Source organism: Dermacentor silvarum, chromosome 4 (genome assembly GCF_013339745.2).
Source record: "Dermacentor silvarum isolate Dsil-2018 chromosome 4, BIME_Dsil_1.4, whole genome shotgun sequence".
Taxonomy (NCBI): Eukaryota; Metazoa; Arthropoda; class Arachnida; order Ixodida; family Ixodidae; genus Dermacentor; species Dermacentor silvarum.
Genome location: NC_051157.2, coordinates 114,904,146 through 114,922,580, shown reverse-complemented (window position 1 = coordinate 114,922,580; position 18,435 = coordinate 114,904,146). Strand labels below are relative to the sequence as shown.

General features: G+C 45.6%; 2 protein-coding genes and 2 non-coding genes across 4 annotated transcripts in view; 2 read left to right on the top strand and 2 right to left on the bottom strand.

The window, feature by feature from the left end:
• The window catches only part of LOC119450541 (acyl-CoA synthetase short-chain family member 3, mitochondrial-like), a 32,751-nt gene extending 18,104 nt beyond the window's left edge, over positions 1–14,647 (top strand). The window contains 7 exon segments of the mRNA XM_049665956.1: positions 1,692–1,755; positions 3,099–3,180; positions 3,241–3,339; positions 3,341–3,364; positions 4,148–4,247; positions 12,686–12,861; positions 14,491–14,647. Of these exon segments, the coding sequence (XP_049521913.1) occupies positions 1,692–1,755; positions 3,099–3,180; positions 3,241–3,339; positions 3,341–3,364; positions 4,148–4,247; positions 12,686–12,861; positions 14,491–14,586 (641 nt within the window). The 3' untranslated portion in view covers positions 14,587–14,647.
• On the top strand, positions 8,596–8,677 carry Trnas-gcu (transfer RNA serine (anticodon GCU)). The gene has a single exon. It is a non-coding gene; the product is annotated as a tRNA-Ser (tRNA).
• On the bottom strand, positions 10,414–10,495 carry Trnas-gcu (transfer RNA serine (anticodon GCU)). Its single transcript has one exon. It is a non-coding gene; the product is annotated as a tRNA-Ser (tRNA).
• Positions 14,648–15,655: 1,008 nt separating the features above from the next.
• Positions 15,656–18,435, bottom strand: part of LOC119450542 (apoptosis inhibitor 5) — a 34,832-nt gene continuing 32,052 nt past the window's right edge. Inside the window, exon 11 of the mRNA XM_037714038.2 lies at positions 15,656–17,084. Within this exon, the coding sequence (XP_037569966.1) occupies positions 16,996–17,084 (89 nt within the window). The 3' untranslated portion in view covers positions 15,656–16,995. The remainder of the gene's footprint in view (positions 17,085–18,435) is intronic.

The following is an 18,435-nucleotide window of genomic DNA, read 5'->3' as shown; positions in this document are numbered from 1 at the left end:
CGCATTTCGAAGACTGTGCGAAATGACAGGTTAGAGAGCGAGATAGTATTATGGCGTCCATAAATGGGTGGAAAATCGCGAGACAAGACCAAGCATCACGAAAAATGCCGCGCAAATACAGTCAAACAGTTCTAAAGTATACTTAACCAACGTTCCAACGGTTGAGAGTTAGTGGTAAGGGAAGGAAGTGCTTTTAAGGTGCGTTGAGGGTGACAGACAAAAGATACAGGTAATTTCTGCTGAGAACCTTAATGCCTTTATCCCCGCATGTTTTTCTAACTCGCTTTGGAATGATACACTTAAGGAGTGCACAAGCGAAATACTGTTCGCACGGCATTACTTGGCGTGCAGAGTGGGCGGGGCTTGAGGGGAACACCGCAGCGAGCACAGCGGCTTCACTGCCCAAAGAACGGCGTATGTTTGAAGGACCTCAGTGAAGTGTTCCACTATGAAGTTAAAGCATAATATGTCTGGAATAAAAAGATAGCCTCCGTCCCAGCCCTCTCATGCAGGGGATAGGTTGAGAAGTACAGGACACCTGCTTCGTCAACTTTAATGGGTTAAGAGTGAGTTAAGACGTTTAGCCCTCGCTAACCACACTAATTTACATGGCAGTGATGACAGGATTGCTTTGCCAAGTGTATTTCTCTTCAGAGCCTCTTTGCGTACAATTTAGTCCTTAGATTAAACAAAGCCTCAAAATAGCTGATGGAAGACTATAGTCATTAGCTGAACTTAGAATAAAGACACATCCAGAACTTTCACGAAGTACACTGGAAACCGGGTTGTACCCTACACACGCTTAATTATTAGCCCACAGATGCTCTGTCATAGGCTTTCGAAGCTTTTAAACTACCTGCCGTAACATAAAATAGATATTGTAACTAGTAGTAAAAAAGCAGAGAGAAATATTTTTGTGGCCCTATTTAGTAGTCTGCACTCGTGAACATATTATGTTTATACTTTTGATGAGCATATATACAGTGTTTACTTGTTTAGGTGAAAATTTATTACTGCGAAGTCAGTGTGGTGTGTTTATGTCATTAACTATCTTCAATAGCATGTCACGCGTTCACCCTCTACTGGAGCTTGACCTGCAGCAGCGGAGAGTAACGCAACGAGTAATAACACATTTAATTACTTCGTTGCGTACGGAGCGGTCAGCTCGACAAACTTCTCGCCGGTGGCAGCACAAACGCTCTAAGCTTGTGCTTTGGGGTTAACGCCCAGGAGAGGGAGGTGGCGACGGAGAAAGCACTGACGTGCACACACGGACAGACACCACCAGCGCAGCGCCTGCCAAGGGGAAGGAGGCGCGAACACAAAAGGCTAACGGTAACCGTCGCAGGCTTCTCGGCGTCTTTTAAACGTCCGGGTTATCGCCGTGGTTTTGACGACGTAACACGAACTGTTTCTCTCACAGAGACGATCGTCGTAACACTGCCTGGTAAAGGAGGGCGCGAGTGCCAGTCAAGTGAGCAGGCGGTCAGTTTTTTGTACGGGTCTCCTCAATTTTTTATAAGAAAAATTGCATAGAATAATATCAAATGAAAGCGTCACCAAGGCGCACTTCAACTCTGCTTGATTTTGGTTTTATAATAAAGAAATATTAACGTAGCATTCAGATTTTTCAAATAAAAGCCTAGGGTGTTTGATTAACTTGCATTTGTTTTGTTTTTTCACTACTGCAGTGAGGGTATTGTTGGAGGACGGCTTGGAAGCGGCTCCCAACCAGCTGGGTAACGTGGCCATCAGGTAAACTTTTTGTAGACCACGAAAACTTTGGAAATAACGCGGTGGACGCACTTTGAGTCCTGTCATCAAAAATCTAGGCGTTATTAAGTCTACACGTATATACCCGGTGCCCCCCCCTCCTTCACTGAATTTTGTGGGTTAGTATGCGGCCTGTCCAGGCTGATAAAGAAAGTCACACCTCCTTTACAAAAGTTACGACAGAGACATGTGTTTCCTTATATGCGGAACACATTAAACATTAACTGTTTATCTAGGCCCCTGCCATTTGTTGCAGATTGGCTACGTGACTGGGCGGACATTAGCAGCAAGAAAAATGTAAACGATAATTTCACAATTAACTGAAATATGATACGTTATTAATCATTAACTTTCGGGTACATGTTGTCGCTGCGAAATTGAACCCGAGGAGTCGTGACGTCATGTTGGCTTAACATAGGAGGTATTCTGTAAGAGTCCACCTGGTGGACATGTCTATTTCGTCTGCTTTTTAAGTTCTGATTGGCTGTGGCACCCGGCTCCTGTGGTCGCGCACCCCAGCCTAGCCAATCAGAACTTAAAACTTTAATCAGAACTTTAAGTTCTGATTGGCTATAGGCTGGGGTGCGCGACCACAGGAGCCGGGCGCCACAGCCAATCAGCACTTCAGCAGCAGACGAAATGGATATGTCCACCACGTGGACTCTTACAGAATACGCCCCCCCCCCCCCCCCCCCCCCTCTGCACTCCTAAAGACTAGCACCACTTTCGAGATATTCGTTCCCAAAATATGCTAAGAAAATGCCTCGGCGATTTAAGATTGTCCCACACTGTTAGAGACACGCTTTTGAATGCCAATGTATTTCGTACCAAGCACATTTTAAGGTCGGATATCTCAAAAGCAGTGCTAATCTTACTCGTAGGATGAGTGGTACTACCCGGTGGGTTCGCAAAACGTATTAACTCAGAACAAATTTGCAGGATGCATGGCACGGGTTTCTAGAAATTCATTCCCAAATAGTGCGACGAAATACATTGGCCTTACAGTCTTCTTTTTTTTTTTTTCGCCTCAGTTCATAAAACGGCGCTTTGTTAAATAAACTTCAGTGGAGAGAAATGCGTTAGTACTATTACGTCTCACCTCTTTGAAGTCCCGGATCCATTATTTAAAACCACGTTCACCACATTGCAAAGTGTAGTTCGGGAGCTCACTGGACACATGTACTGGCTCTTCGAGGAGCAAAGTGCAACTGACGGGGGTCCGGAGCTGACCACCGTCTATATATATGGTTTTTATATATAAAATATATAAACTTAGTTATATTTGCGTGGTTGACGTGAATATGTGGTTTGTGCTTTTCCCGTAGATTGCCGATGCCGCCAGGATCCATGTCGACATTGTTCAGAGCGGACGACGTTTTCATTGTCAAGTACTTCGAGAAATTTCCGGTGAGCTTAGGCATGTTCTATACGGAAGGGCGAGGCTATATTAGGGCGCGTCTCTGACAGGGCTACTACGACACCATGGACACCGGCATGTTGCATAAGAACGGCTACGTCAGCATATTTTCGAGGAGCGATGACGTCATCAACGTCGCCGGACACCGTCCTGTCAACGTCACAAATTGAGGAGGTAGGATATTTGTACAATTATGCTGGTAATTTCAAGCTGTTAGTAAGAGAGGGCTCACATTCGATACTTCATAGAAACACATTAGAAATAATAAAACTGCAACATTGCGCGACCACTTTGGATGAAAATAAATAAATAAATAAATAAATAAATAAATAAATAAATAAATAAATAAATAAATAAATAAATAAATAAATAAATAAATTTCAGAAAGAAACAGAAACATTATCAGAAACAGAAACTGACAGTAAAAGTTGTCTTCATGCATGGTGAGCACATTAGTATTTTAACATACTGGCAATATATAGTTTCATAAACTCACTTTGAGGGCGTCTGCGAATTAATATGATGTTGGGCATTCTACAAAGAGGCTGAAGCCTACTCCATTGCAGAGGGTTGCAGATGCCTACTGCATTCGCGAACCGCGTACACGAAAAAAAAAAAAAAGTGTTCTTGAATGCCTCAGTTCGACAGGAAAGATAATTTAGCTGTTTTTTTTTTTTTCAACGATATGCGTGCGTATCGTTCAACGAAACTTGGCAAACCGCGTCTTTGTGTCCTGCACGTTTTCTTCTCATCCCTATCCTCTTTGTGCTACCCAGCATTGGATTCGCGAAATAATTGCTGCGTAGGAAGCCGGTGTTCAAGAACTGTTGTGACTTGCAACAGCAATGGCACTGACTGACTGGCTGCTAATGCGGTCAGCACCGCAAAGTACGTGCCTTGCAGCTTCCGCTTTCGCAATTTCCACGCATGACCCGAACCGGCTTCCCCGACGCGAAGGCCATCATGAAGCACGACGGCGTAGCAGAGTGCGCGGTCATCGGCGTTCCGGACCCAATCAAGGGAGAGGTTCCGCTCGCCCTCTTCGTTCTCAATGATGGTAAATATGGCGTCGAACTCGAACGCGTTCTTGCTCTTCTGTTATCCGCGACGGGGTGAATCGCGTCCCTACTGAAAAAAAAAAAAAAATATGCAGAAACTCCACTGGAGTTGTCTAAGTATGCGTAAGCATATGCCCAAAATTCAGTTGGCCCACCCGCAAATTTCACGCTGACCCACCCCTACTATATGCTTCCCCGTGCATTTTCTATGCAGCCCTATGGGTGATATGATCACCCCCTATTGGGTATTCTCTCTGATAAATTTTATTTTTCGTTTCAATCGATCCTTATCACTTATAAAGCTACCAATCATCTACAAAATTTACGCTAGCTATTATAACGATTAAATGTCTTAACTTCGCAGATTACGCATTCTTGTGCAGATACAAGGCATTACACTTTTCGGGTGACGGACAGATTTTGCCTGGGTGTTCGCCAAAGACTGCTTACGCATTAAAAAAAGACTCGGCACATTGTAGTGGAATATGTCAAGATATTCACCCAGCCGGAACCGTAGGGAAGGTTCAGCTTCCAGAAGTGCTGTAGAGGCGTTTAAAATATCGAAGAAAAACAAAGGCAGGGGAGTGATGGGGCGTCGATCGTCGCAGGCATATGGAACTTTACGAAATAAAGCAGGGATAGGCAAAGGGATAGAGTAGAGTACGATTATGGTAACGCGCAAGTAGCTCACACAGGCTGACTATTAATCGCCACTCCTGTTCGAACCCAATGACATTATATAGGTCATCATAACGATCGTTAGCATTGTTTGGTTGTTTCGTAATCGCGCCACTGCTCTAAGAGAGGTATTATATATTGTCGTTTCCTTGCAAATTATGGGACGTACCCACGAGGGCATACAAGCGGTAAATCGACGTATCCAAGCTTCCGGTGTTGTAGAGTTTAAAGCTTTTCGAGCTTAAACTTTTACTTAAAAAAAAAGGTCGTTCTATTTTCGGTGTGAATATGGTTGCGTGACAGTGGGAAAAATTGGTTGAAACAAGCAGTGTAATAAAACCCTTGGTTGCCAACAAATACAAGAGAACTGTTTTTCTCGGGTGAAACAACAGAGTCGTTTTTTTTTTTTTTAATGCCATCTGTCGAGACACTGGATGCATTTGATAATACCAACAACTGCGATGAAACTCCAAGCGGGAAGACATCGACGCCTTGGACGATAACTTGTGTGCTCCGACGCGACAAGCCAGATCGTCTATATCCTGTCCAGTGTACAGGATCATACAGATCCTGTCCAATGTACAGGATCATTCACGTTTAGAGAAATTGCTCGGGTATAGTAATACACCGTAAAGCGGAGATATTACTTTGACGTTGTGCCGGGAAGGTACGGTCGATATGACGACTAAGGAAGTTATATATCAACGAAAGCATGAAACGAAAGATGCAGGCTTTCGTTGTAAACTTAAAGGGACACCTAAGAGAAGAAAAAGATAAGTTGAGCTGTGTTAGTAAATTGACCTTTTACAATACCCCCCCCCCCCAAAAAAAAAAAGAAAACTAAAAAAAAGGTCATGCCGTGAGAGAAGGCTTGACAAGCTAAAAAAAAAAGAGAGAGAGAAAAGAGACCGTAAGACTGGTGGCGACGCCGCATGGAAGTTCGCGCACCATCTCACCGTGACGTCACATATTTTTGACGGCGTCTACTCAAGCCTACAGTTATTCTTTTTATCGATAAAGATGAGTACATTGTTTTCTAGAAGAGCCAGAGATTTGACTGAATAAGTTTCAATATTTTTTGCTGAGCCACAACGGCCCAAATAGGAAAGAAAAAATTATTCAAAATCCGTGACGTCACATTGGCGTACCGGCGCGTTGGTTTCGGCTCGAAATAATTAAAAAAAAAGCAGCGAAATGAAATCTGACCTTTATTTTGTATTTTAGTAGTCAACTTATAACCGCGAAATTAACAAAACTAGTTCTCGAAGCATACTATTCGTCAGCCTGAATTGGTTTAGTGTTAGTGTTACTCTTTAGTCAAATGTGACCAGATTCCTCGATAGTCAAAGCGGGACAGGAGGGAAGGAGGGAGGTGGGGGGGTAGTGAATGTCGGAGATATAACATTAATTACATTCAACGTTTCTTCCATTTTTTGTTTGTGTGAAGTCTTTTACAAGCTTTTGAGTAAATTTGAACTTGCTTTTCGGCATTATTCCGCGCGTATCCGACACCACACGCGTCGCAAGCAAGACGTCATGAAGATGCCGTCGCTAGTGTACTTTTGTTTGGCTATGGCTCGTAAGTCAATAAGATCACAGGCGCTGCTGCCACTATTCTGGCAATGTTCCACTTTGTTGCCTGCCTCTAGAACCGTTTTTCTTTTTCTTTATTTAAGGTAGAGCCACCGCACCTGAAAAGCGAACAGCCGATTCGGTACCACAGGGCAGGTATTTCGGGACAACTGGGGGTCCGGATAGGCAAAAGCGGGACAAAACACCGTGTCACAGGCAAGCCGCGGGACAGTGGGACCACGGTGGTAAAAACGAGAAATCGGGTCGTCTGGCTACCTTATCTTTAGTGCCCCTTTAACCTGTCATAAACATCGGATAATTAATAAAGTGAACATATCTTAATTACGCAACGTAAAGCAACGTATGACGACCTATATATATATATATATATATATATATATATATATATATATATATATATAATGTGTACAGTTGGATTGATTTGTGTTCTTTAACGAGCCAAATCATCAAAGGGAATTAATTTTGGCCGGCTGCACGCGTGTTTCTCTATTTCGGCCCCATCGATATGCGGCCGCGAGGATCGAACCAGCAACCTCATGCTCAGCAGCCACTGGGTCACCGCGGCCAGTCTACGCATGCGTAAATTTATAATGGCATTGAGAATAGAATGACTCGCCCGGTCGCCGCAATGCGACATCGGGGAGTGGTGGTGTGGTCTAAAAAGGCGGCATTGAGATTATTGTATTCCGCAGATTAACGCTAGTTTCATGTTTCAAACTTGAAACATGATTCTAACTTGATTATAACTTACTGATTTTAGTCGAAAAACTTTCGCAGTTAACAGTATTTCGATCATCTGAACCCTATTTGTCAATTTCTCTGTCATCGGGTCAAGTCGAAATGCTTTGCGGCTAAGCGTGGAGAAGCTATCCTTATAGGTGATATAGCGAGTATTTAATCATGGTCGCAGTGTTATTAGCTTGCCTTTGTAGTCCTAATTAAGATTTAGTTGGTACCGCTTGTGCTCGTTCAGCGCGCAAGCGGCGCGAAGCAACGTTTACAGAACTGAGGTTGGTGCCAAGTGCGCCTTAGGACTACAAAGGACTCCGAATCAAAAAAAAAAAAAAAAAAAAAAAAAAAAAAAAAAAGAAAAGAAAAAAGAAAAGCTCAGAATGGCTCACGTCGAGAATTCTCTGCGATGATTGTAAAAGTTGGTCAGCTTGACGAAATTTCGCGATGGTTATGTTCTGTAAAAGATGCTCATGCGACCATCGGTCGTAATCCGACTTGTCGCGCTCACAGCGACATCTATACAGGGTGTTTCAGCGAACACTTTCTAAAATCCTGTGGCAGCACAATTCTAGTTCATGAGGTGGCCTACTCGAACAGACTGACATTACTTGCAAAAAGAAAAAAATGAAATGCGTAATCGACTAGTTAACAAAAATTCACTAATTAAGTTAAAGCATTTACCTTACGGCCGATATTGCAATTTACAAATTCTACCCGTGGAATTCGCAAGGCCATCCACTTGGAACGAATTCTCAGGATGGCACCAGTTTCGAGATAATAATTCCCGAACTTTGCGGAGAAATGCATCGGCGTTCCAGTTACATTTGTGCTTCAATGCATAAAACTACGTTTTGTTAAGAAAGTAACTGGAACGCCGATGCAGTTCTCCGCAAAGTTCGGGAATTAATATCTCGAAACTGGTGTCATCCTAAGAATTAGTTCCAAGTGGATCTGCCTTGCGAACTCCACGGCTAGAACTTGTAAATTGCAATATGGGCCACAAGGTAATTAGTTAAAAACTTAATTAGCGAATGTTTGTTAATTAGTCGATTATGCATTTTAATGCTTTGTGCAAGTAATGTCAGCCTCTTCGAGCAGACCATCTAATGAACTAGAATTGTGCTATCTGTCACATGTAACCTATAAAAAAGTTTGAAAGTGTTCGCAGAGACACCGTGTGTACATAGGGTTTTTGTTTTGTATTTCGTTCTTATTAATTTTTTTGTAGAGACAAACGCTTAGTGTGTTTCAAACCATCGCCCCCCCCCCCCTCTCTCTCTTTTAAAAATTTATTTACTGCGGCCTCCTTTCATGCCAGGCATTGCATAACGCCATTGTGTGTCAGACGAGGTGGCCGAGTGGTTAAGGCGTTGGACTGCTAATCCAATGGGCTCTGCCCGCGTGGGTTCGAATCCCATCCTCGTCGTAATACTTACATCACTTTTTTTTTTCTGTCAGTAATTTTTTTTCTCCGACGATATACATGTTAGAAAAATTTAGTACATAAAGCTGCCAAATGAAGGAACTTGCCAAGTCTGGGCGCGTGTTGGCATAGCATAGTAGATGTTGGATGGCGCAACATTTTGACGGGACACACAGAGCGCTCCGCTGTGTGTTTCTCTTCCGTGTATCCCGTCAAAATGTTGCGCAATCCAACATCTAAATCAAGAAACTACTTCGAAGCGCGCGCGCGGTAATAAGGCTTAGGATGACAGCAAATTTGAATTCGAGCTTACCGTTTCTGTTACAATAGTGGCATGCAGTTGAAACAATCGAAGCACGGGGCTTTGATTCTTTCAACTGCATGTTAAAGGTATGGTGGCAAATTTGAATCCGAGTTATATGTGCCGATTGCCCTTTCTGTTAGAAAAATGTCATGTTGAAGGTATGGCGTGAACTTGAAGTCACGTTTTCTGTGCCGATTAGCATTTCTGTCAAGCGACATGCAGCTGTAAGAATCAAAGCACGGGGCTGTCCTCCCCACAGAAAATTCACTATCTTTCTTTTTTTAGCTCGGTATTCATGTGTTGTTTCTCCAATGACAGGTGCTCTGGGTCGCAGGTGCTTCGGATGCATCTCTGGCCGCGTCCTCTTCTACTGCCGCAGTGATGTTTTATCTGCTGTTTTGTTTTAAGTTCACCAAAGTAACGTCTGCAAAAAAGGTCAAGAAAGAAAGAAAAAAGGAAGCAGAAAAGGGGGGGGGGGGGGGGGGGAGGACTCGTACGCTAGCAGACAGCTCTTGACGGCCATTTATCCCCGTTCGAGCACCGAACGAATGACCAGCTGGCGGAAATAGCGACTGCAAAAGAATCCGCCCGCTTCATTGTTCTACACTATTTTTATTTGTGCATGCTTGCAAGTGCTGTCCGCGGGATATTTTCAAAATATTTTTGTTTAGCTCCAGAATAGCGTTGTTCTAAAAACAAACAAAAGCAAGACTTTTTACCATTGGTTCGGACTTATTTCTTTATCCGAAGTTCATTTAGATTAAACCGTTCTCGTAAAAGTCCCAAAGGCAGCAGAGGTTGTCAAGAAGTCGCTAGTTCTAGGGATATCTGCAGGTGGCCAACGTGGCTTTACGCATCTGGGTCGTCGCGCTCAAACTCGTCGTTTTAATCGTTTTGCGGAAACAAGCCGCTATTCGACACGTTTAGGCCACGTTTGCTTGATTAATAGCTACACAAACCGAGTGAAAGAATCAAACAGCGGCCATGGCGCGGTCTATCCAGCCACCTGTATTGAGCGATTGAAGCGAAGGACAGACTCTGTTCCCCAGCAGGTACCTAGGAGCGATCCCTGATAGGATCCCTATGTACGCTCCCTAGAACTACGTAGCTGCGTTCTGTGTGCTAGCCCAGCTATACGAGTGAGGCACATGTTGAAAAATTAAGCCAGCTACCCGGTTGTGATACGTAATAAGCATAACATTGGTTATTCTATGACAGCGGCTCGATCGGCATGACGTGCACGGCCTATTGAAATTCAATTCGGGAGCTTCTGGTGCGAGCTTCCGTGGATAAACACTTAACGTCGAAGCCTATATATACTGTAACTACACGCTTACAAATTGATTGGGGTTTCAGCTATTCCCCTACACTACGAGTGCTATTCGAACGGACACCAAAACTTGGTTAAAAAAAAAAAAAAAAATGGAGAGACGTTCGACGAGGATGGGATTCGAACCCACGCGGGCAGAGCCCATTGGATTAGCAGTCCAACGCCTTAACCACTCGGCCACCTCGTCACACGGGAGTGCGGAGCTTTATGATTGAGAATCTTCGTGACGTCAACTGCTGGCGCAACTGTTTTGGATTTGCCAGTGAGCCCCATGTCTGAACTGGAGTACCGTATTTACTCGCGTAATGAACGCATCCCCAACTTTAGTCGTCACAATTAGGATTTTTTTTTTAAGCGAAGCTTTATAGGCTCACAAGTGTCGGCGGTGGTGGTGGTGTCACGCTGAAATATGGGCCGATCCTGGCAATAGTGCAGATAGGGTCCAAGTTCAATGGCACATACACCTGTCGTGTGGGCCGATCCTGATGATAGTGCAGAAAGGGTCCAAGCTCAATGGCACATACCAGGGACAAGAAAGAAAGACAGAAAGAGAGAGAGAGAGAGAGAGAGAAAGAAAGAAATCACGTGCGGCGCACAGCCGCATTGGTTATGCTACACGCGTGATCACGTGACACGTGTGCGACCAATCAGGTTCGTTTGGTGCGTCGTGAGGCCCTAGGAACATGGAAGGAAAAGCGGGTTGGCGTGCGCTCCTCCGAGCTTCCCTCGCCTCAGATCAGTTTCTGCGAACAGATGGGAAGGACACGAGTGGTGCGGTCCGCAAAGGAGCAAGCTGCGTTTGAAGAACGCCGGCATGAACTCGCTCGAGAAAGGGCTCGCTGTCGACGTGCTGATTCTAGCGTGAGGGCTTCCCTAGCCGAGGGCTTCCGAAGCCGAGGCCCACTGTTACCGAACGTACTTCCGAACGTTACCCTGACGAAGGGCAGATACACACACAAGCTTCGTTTACCCCCATTTTCTCGACAGGGGAAGGGCTGGTAATTTTCTCCCGCGTAATAAACGCACCCAAAACTTGCTACCGTTAAGTAGGAGAGACGTCCGGCGGGTACGATTGTATCGGACGCCGAATCGTACAATGTCTCTCCTACATTTATTACGATAGCAGTTATATGGATACTCCAAGCGCATTTTTGCCGTCGGCGCCGACGATCGCGGCTTTATCTCCCGCGTTCGCGGGAGGAAAGCGGGGAGGAAACGCGCCGTATTTCGTCGCGCGCATTGGGCTGGTGGGAGGGAGGCGGCGCAGCAACTACATTTGCGTCGGGTGTTGAGTCTAGGTGCGACGGCGGCTTCTTTGTGCGTGCTCCGTTATCACTGCTGATTTTGCGTTGAAGCGATACGCGGCACGAAGGTCACTACGCTCGCTGTTGCAGCCGCGCTTCCTCACACCAGCGTTTCGACAGTGAGTGTCCGCGGTCATCGAGCGTGATTGGTTCGTGTTTGCCTGTGCGCGCTGACACCATGCTGGTTAAATTACTTTCCAAGTTTACACGACCGATAAAACTATTCTTACTTCGTATAGCTATCTACGTATTTGCTATCGCAATCAATGGTTCGCATTTCGGGCGAAACTGCAATTTTTTTAGAGGTGACCACGAAAAAAAAAATCGCTCAAAAATTTCCCCCGCATAATAAACGCACCCCCCAACTTTCGCGCTTATTTTCCGGGAAAAAAAAAAGTGCGTTCATCATGCGAGTAAATGCGGTACAGTGCACCAATTCGACCCACGAATTTTTTTCCCCCTCCATGGCGTGAACCTTGAACAAGTTCTCCGTCAGGTTACTAGGCATATCGTTTTGGGCAAGGGTGGACTATTCCCGGAGTAAACCAGCGGACGTTTCAGCGGAAAACGGGTTTCTCACTTCCATTTTGTATAGCAGCCCGTCGGGATAGTTTGCCGTTGGGCTAGTTTACCGAAAACGGAGGGAAAAAATAACACGAAAAGCAAGAATTAACGGACAAGCTGCTTTCGTTCTTAAGACGATGTAGTATGTGTTAAGTCACGGCAGTTCATACACTAATTTGACAACTTCGGCAGAAGACCATCCCATGCGCTGGTTCGCTCCGTTAATAGTCCACCCCCTCACCATGTCATTAATTCCGGAGTCGATTATTTACTAGCCTACGGGCAATATAAAATGCGTTAAATTACAACCGGCGTTACAACCGATTATGCTCAATTTGTTCATCACTATAGCCACTCGTGGTGAGTAATGAACCCACTTTTCTTTTATCTACAAGCATGCGCGAAGCATAAAGCTGTCAACGTCAGCGTTTTCACACCACCACTTCGCGAATACCGCGACCCCACGTGCACCATTGATAAGTGCGTGCCGATTCGACCCTGTGCTGCAGACAAGTCGGAGGTGCTGGAGCAGATCCGCCGGGAGGTCATTGAACTGGTGCGCAGCGACGTCGGACCAGTGGCTGCCTTCAGCCTCTGCAACCGAGTGCCCGCGCTGCCCAAGACGCGCTCGGGCAAGATACCCAGGAGGACCATCTCGGACCTGGCCCGTGGGAAAGCCGTCAAGGTGTGCAGCCTGCACCGTGTTGTGCCATGCTGTTCCGCGCAAATGTTTATCATTTGTTTATCAAGTCGTACGAAGCTCTATGTAGGAAGCAGACACCCGCAAGTCAACAGAAGGCCTATACACGCTTTGATGAATGAAGTGCGAAGGCGCGCAAGTGCTTTCGAAACGTAATCGCTCTGGCGTGACGTCACAGCCCAAAATGCACACCCCCTCCATTTTCTGGTGGAGTGAGGTTGTCTTGCGGTATCAGTGGCCCACCTTTGGTGCCAGCACTGGTTTGTAACAGACAAGAGACCTCCGTCATACTTGATGCTATGTAGTCAATCTGGCTATGGCCTCTCTGAAGCTTTCCTTTCTTCGTGATGAAAGGTTGTGTGGCGACCTCGATATAAGAAACACGGATATAGCGAATTGTCAGGTATGTTGAAGTGAATACAAAATTTTTTTTTACGATATCAAGTGTACGCTTATAACAAATATCGGGTATAACGAATGTATTTTCGTGTCGGATAAAACTTCGTTACGAGGCTTGAGTGCCAAAGCAACACATTTAAAGAGCTCCTGCTCGTGCGCCACCACTTATGTTGTCTAGCATTTATAAGGAGGAGTGTCATGCGAGAGAGACTAGACGGTTTACCCCGACAAATACTACCTTCAGCTTGCACTGAGACATCGTCACACAAGAAGGGGGTGCATTTTAGCAACACATCTTTAGCTTACGTAGCCCTTGATATCACATACGTTTTGTTAAGATGAAAAATTAACAACACGGTTGGTGAAATGTGCACATCAAGCCAGGAATGACCCATCTTTACAACTTGGTACAAATTACTTTCTTATGAAAGATGTAAACTAGGAGCCACATGTGGCAGATTTTCTAGTACATGTGAACAGGAAGACTTTTGTATTACTTTTACAGGCATTTCAAGTATAGTAGAACCTCGTTTATATGTTCTTGGAAGAAAAATGCGAGAAAAACGTACGAATCTGAAAACTTTCGACAGACTCAACTGTAGTTGACATTTACGTAATGCGAAGCGTTGCGGCACGAGGCGTCGACAGGCGTCGAGCTGGTGAGGCTTCAAGCGTTTTACGACGCTCACATCGGGCCACCTGCTGCAGGGAACGGTGGCATGTTTGGGTTATCGCCTACTAAAAGCGTGCAGTACGCTTCCAACGGCAAAAACAGATAGGTGAAGATGCTTATCGCAATAGGATTGGCGGAGATAGCTGTGAATGCGGTGCGCCGGAGAACGTATTATATGATCGCAGTTTGACGATATGCCAAAATATTGTATTTTCCAGGAATGTATGAACCGGGAAAAAATAAGCGTAACTCTATTGGGCCATTTTTTGTGTTCCAGAGAAATCGCATGCATCTGGGTCCCATCAATGAGGTCCTACTGTACTTTACACATTTGCATGTTGAAGTTTTTGCCTTACTAAGGTGCTAATGCCAAAATAGGCCTTTTCATCTCCAGATTTGTTCTTATACTGCTCAAACACGTGCTGTACATTGTCTGCCAAAAGTGTCTGAAATAAATGCACGACGCAAACACGACGTCCTACTTGCACACCAGTTCAGAGTTCAAAACTCCGCATGACTTTTTTTTTTTTCACTTCTTGCAGATCCCAGTCACAATTGAGGACCCTTTGGTGTACAAGGCAATCAAGGCAGCACTTTCTGAACTTGGATATGCAAGGGATGCACCCGATCCAAAATGAATGAAAATTCTGCATAGTTGAATGTAATAAGACCTTGCATTAAAAATATTAAAATTTCAAAGCCAGCTCACTACCTACTTGCATCTATGACTGCTGTGTTCACATTATTCTGAACACTTTGAACTGTATAACTATGGAAAATTGATAGCCCATTAGAAGTTAATGAGAACTACTATGTATTCTATCAACAGACACAATATCCCACATATAGTCGCAATACACCGGCCCATACGTCATACTGAAACGTCCTGAGTGACGTGATCTATGTCATCGCAAGGATGACTGCGCACAACCGGCGGTCACGTAACACGCAGGTCGTGCACGTTGCCCGACTCAAACTGTACCACCATTGTGCTATCTAACTCGCTTGAAGAACTTAAGTCTACCCCCGGAGAAATTTTGACGCTGCTGTGTACTCGCCCGCATAGCTTCGTCTGCCCCTGGAGAAATTGTCATGCTGCACGGCGCAGCCAAAGGAAGAGAAAGTAGAAGAGTGCGCGAGGAGCTGGCTGCTGCCTGTTGGGCTTGGATGACCATCCTACCCCTTGCGCTATGCTAACCATCCATCATTCTTGTAAATAAATCCATCCAATGAGTTACAATATTATGAAAATTTTTATTAAGGAACATCTTAGAATTTTTCTGTAAATCCCAGTTCCAATTTTTGCCAAGCCCCCACCTTGCAGAATTCTGCAAAGTGCAAACAGAAGGCTGTACTTTGGGCACACGCACATGCAGAAATAATGCCCCCCCCCCCCCCCCCCCAATGTTTTCCAAACAGGGATCACTTGACGAAATAGTTACCATTACCTGTTAAGGCATAGTCAATATACCTGACAATATCCTCAAGTAGAAACAACAACAATGTTTTCTAGCTAGGAGATGGAAAAAGAGGTCAAATTCGGAGGGGGTGTTTGATATTTTTGCACACGAGTGCACCTGTCGTAAAGCCGCCACTTTTTTGCATCAGGATATTAAATACACACATTACCACAATAAATGCCAACATTTACAATACAGAAGCACACTATTAAACTAGAGCTTAACTTTCCGCAAGGCCACACAGTGATGGGCTTCATTAAAAACACTTTATTCAGATGTCATACAAATTACGCCAACCGCTTTGAGCTCGGAAGCATCACATTTTTGCTGCAGACTGCTACACTAAGGAAGCTTTCCTTGTTCCCTAAGATGGCAAACACCAGCGACCATCCAATTGGCGTACTCTGCTTATTAGTACCCACAAGTAGATCATGGCACTCAGCCCCATACTTGCAAGCACCACGCGGCAGGGAAGGCTGATCAATCACTCACAGTCCTTTGCCTCTCCCCCCTTTTGTTCCACTCACCCCCATCCCAACCTCAGCACGACCAGAATTTCAGCGGACAGTATTTTTAACAAGGCACATGACGCTGTGCCCTGGGCAAGCCAACTAGTGAAGCTGCACGAAAGCTGCATTGCACAGCCTCGGCCACCATGAAGATAAGAGTCTCTTCTCTGTTTTTTACATACTAAATGAATGTAAATGCAAGCACAAAGGAAAAAAGGACATACACGCAATTATTAAGGTGGGCTTTTAAGCAATCTCGCTGCACAACTTACTCTATTTACACTTCATGACACATGACCAAAAACTTCCAAAGCAGTACAACAGCGTAAAGGAAACTGTTAGTGCTGTCGCTGGTGGCACAAATGTGAAAACTGCACATCAGTTCTCCTCTGAAACCATGAAGAGCAAGCCAGAAAAGTAGTCCTAAAAAAAATAAATATTCAAGCTCCGATGTGCCTTCACTATAATAAAATTAAAAAGTGCAGCACAGTTTTAATAACACGAAGCTCACATGACAGCATGTGACAGCTGCGTGTATTTGAAACCAAGAACCCCCGCTGCACGCTCACAAACTTTTTTTTTAGCTGCGTGCAGTGGCAACTTTACAGCTTAGAGCAGCACATTCACGCGGCTATACTGCCTTTAAAAAGGCACTGCCGATACTCAACCCCACCGCAGACAACCCATTCACAGCCAGTGAGCAACCGCAATAGAAAGTCACCTACATATTGCAGCCAGCAGCATTGATCTGGCAAGAGCCAACGGCACATGGGAAATCAAAAAAGGAGAAAGAGAGCCAGCTGTACAGATGTGGCGTTGGCCGGCTTCCGTTGTCTGGACCTTCCTTCTTTTAACACCTGGAAAGTGGATGAGAGGCGAGGGGGGGGGGGGGAGAGGCATCGCAAGGTAGGCAAGTGCACGGACATATCAACAACAAAAACATGGGCAGGGGAGATGCTGACAATGGAAGAAGACGTGGATGCTGACAGCGACGCATGTGAGCGTGCGACGCTGGTGAGCAAGAGAGGGGAGGAGGAGAGCATGTGAGAGGATGTGTGGCCCCAGCACCTCGAGCTGCTCACGAGTATATCCGTCCCCGCCAGCCGCCTCTGCTGCTGCCCCGGAACCTGTTGAAGCCGCCTCGTCCACCGCCGCGGTTTACAGGCACTGCAAGTTTGAGAAAAGCAGTAGTGAGACGAAAGCATGAACTTTTGCTGCCGCCAGCTGTCTCGACGGCACGCCATACGGACTTGAACAATAATGCATATCCTGTAGGATTATGAAACGATACTCGTTTCCTAGTTTTTTTTCTTGCCTGAGGTGTTCCAAGGGTACCTACGGAAATTCTGAAGGCCTGTAAAGTTGCCGTCATACTTGGCTTGAACCCGCGTTGAGTTTCCTTATGTATCTCCTGCGGAGGGCACTGGAGATTTCCGGTCTGGGTGCCATGAATGTGCTAGTTTAATGCGTGTTCCTTCCGAAGTATTCGTCTTCTTTTTTTGTCCTTACACTCCACATTTAAGTTATGTAACTACAGTAAAACCTCGATAATTCGAACTCGGTTAATTCGAAGAATTTGAGCGGTTCCGTCATTTTCGATGCAAATTCTACTGGTTAATTTGAATGGGCCGTGTGGCGCTATTCGGATAATTCGAAGTTTCCGGCTGGCAGCAACGTGCGGCTGTTAGGTTAGGGCGCTCCGTACAGATTTTCCGAGCTCGTGGGGACTGAAAAATAGTCCGAAAACTCGTTCGGCAAAAAGCTTTCTTTATTAGGCCCCTAAGTGCGGCTTATAAAAAAATCTCTAATAATGCCTTGCCTCATACTACGCTTGGAGGGGATCGACTTGCTTGGATTTGCGCAGCAGTGACGTCGCCTCCGTGTACAGTCGACATAAACGTCCTCGTGTTGGCAATCTCTGCCAACGGAGTTCGCCATGGAGATAGAAGAAACGAGCTTCACACCACTTAGCTCTCGCGAAGGCACAGGAGGTAGCGCCGATCACAGAGACATGGGTCTCCGAGACACCTGCTCAGTGTACATGCTACGTTCAAAATAGCAACTGAAACGTACTTTAGAGAAAAGAAAAACTTGCTAACTGAATTAACAAGCGCGGTGTCAGTGCGCACAAGCAAACATGAATAAATCACACTCGATGACCGCAGACAACCACTGCCAAAACGCAGGCGCGAACGAGCGCGGCCGCCGCAGCGAGCGAAGGTTCGTGCGGTCAATTGCTTCAACAGAAACTGAGCGGCGAAAGCACAGCGCATACAAAGGTCAGAGCCGTCTCGAGATCACTTTCAAGATATGGTGCGCGCGACAACCCGCCCTGGTGCTAAGTACGCAGTTGTTAGCAGAGTAGAAGTCGCCCCCCCCCCCCCTCCCTGCCTCCCGCTTTCCTCCTTTTGCGTGGGAGATTGCGTCGCCAGTTCCCCTTGCGCCCGGTTGTAAGATATGCATTTGGTGCCGCAGTACAGCGTCGCCTCCCCTCCCATACCCCCACAGCCTTTGGCGC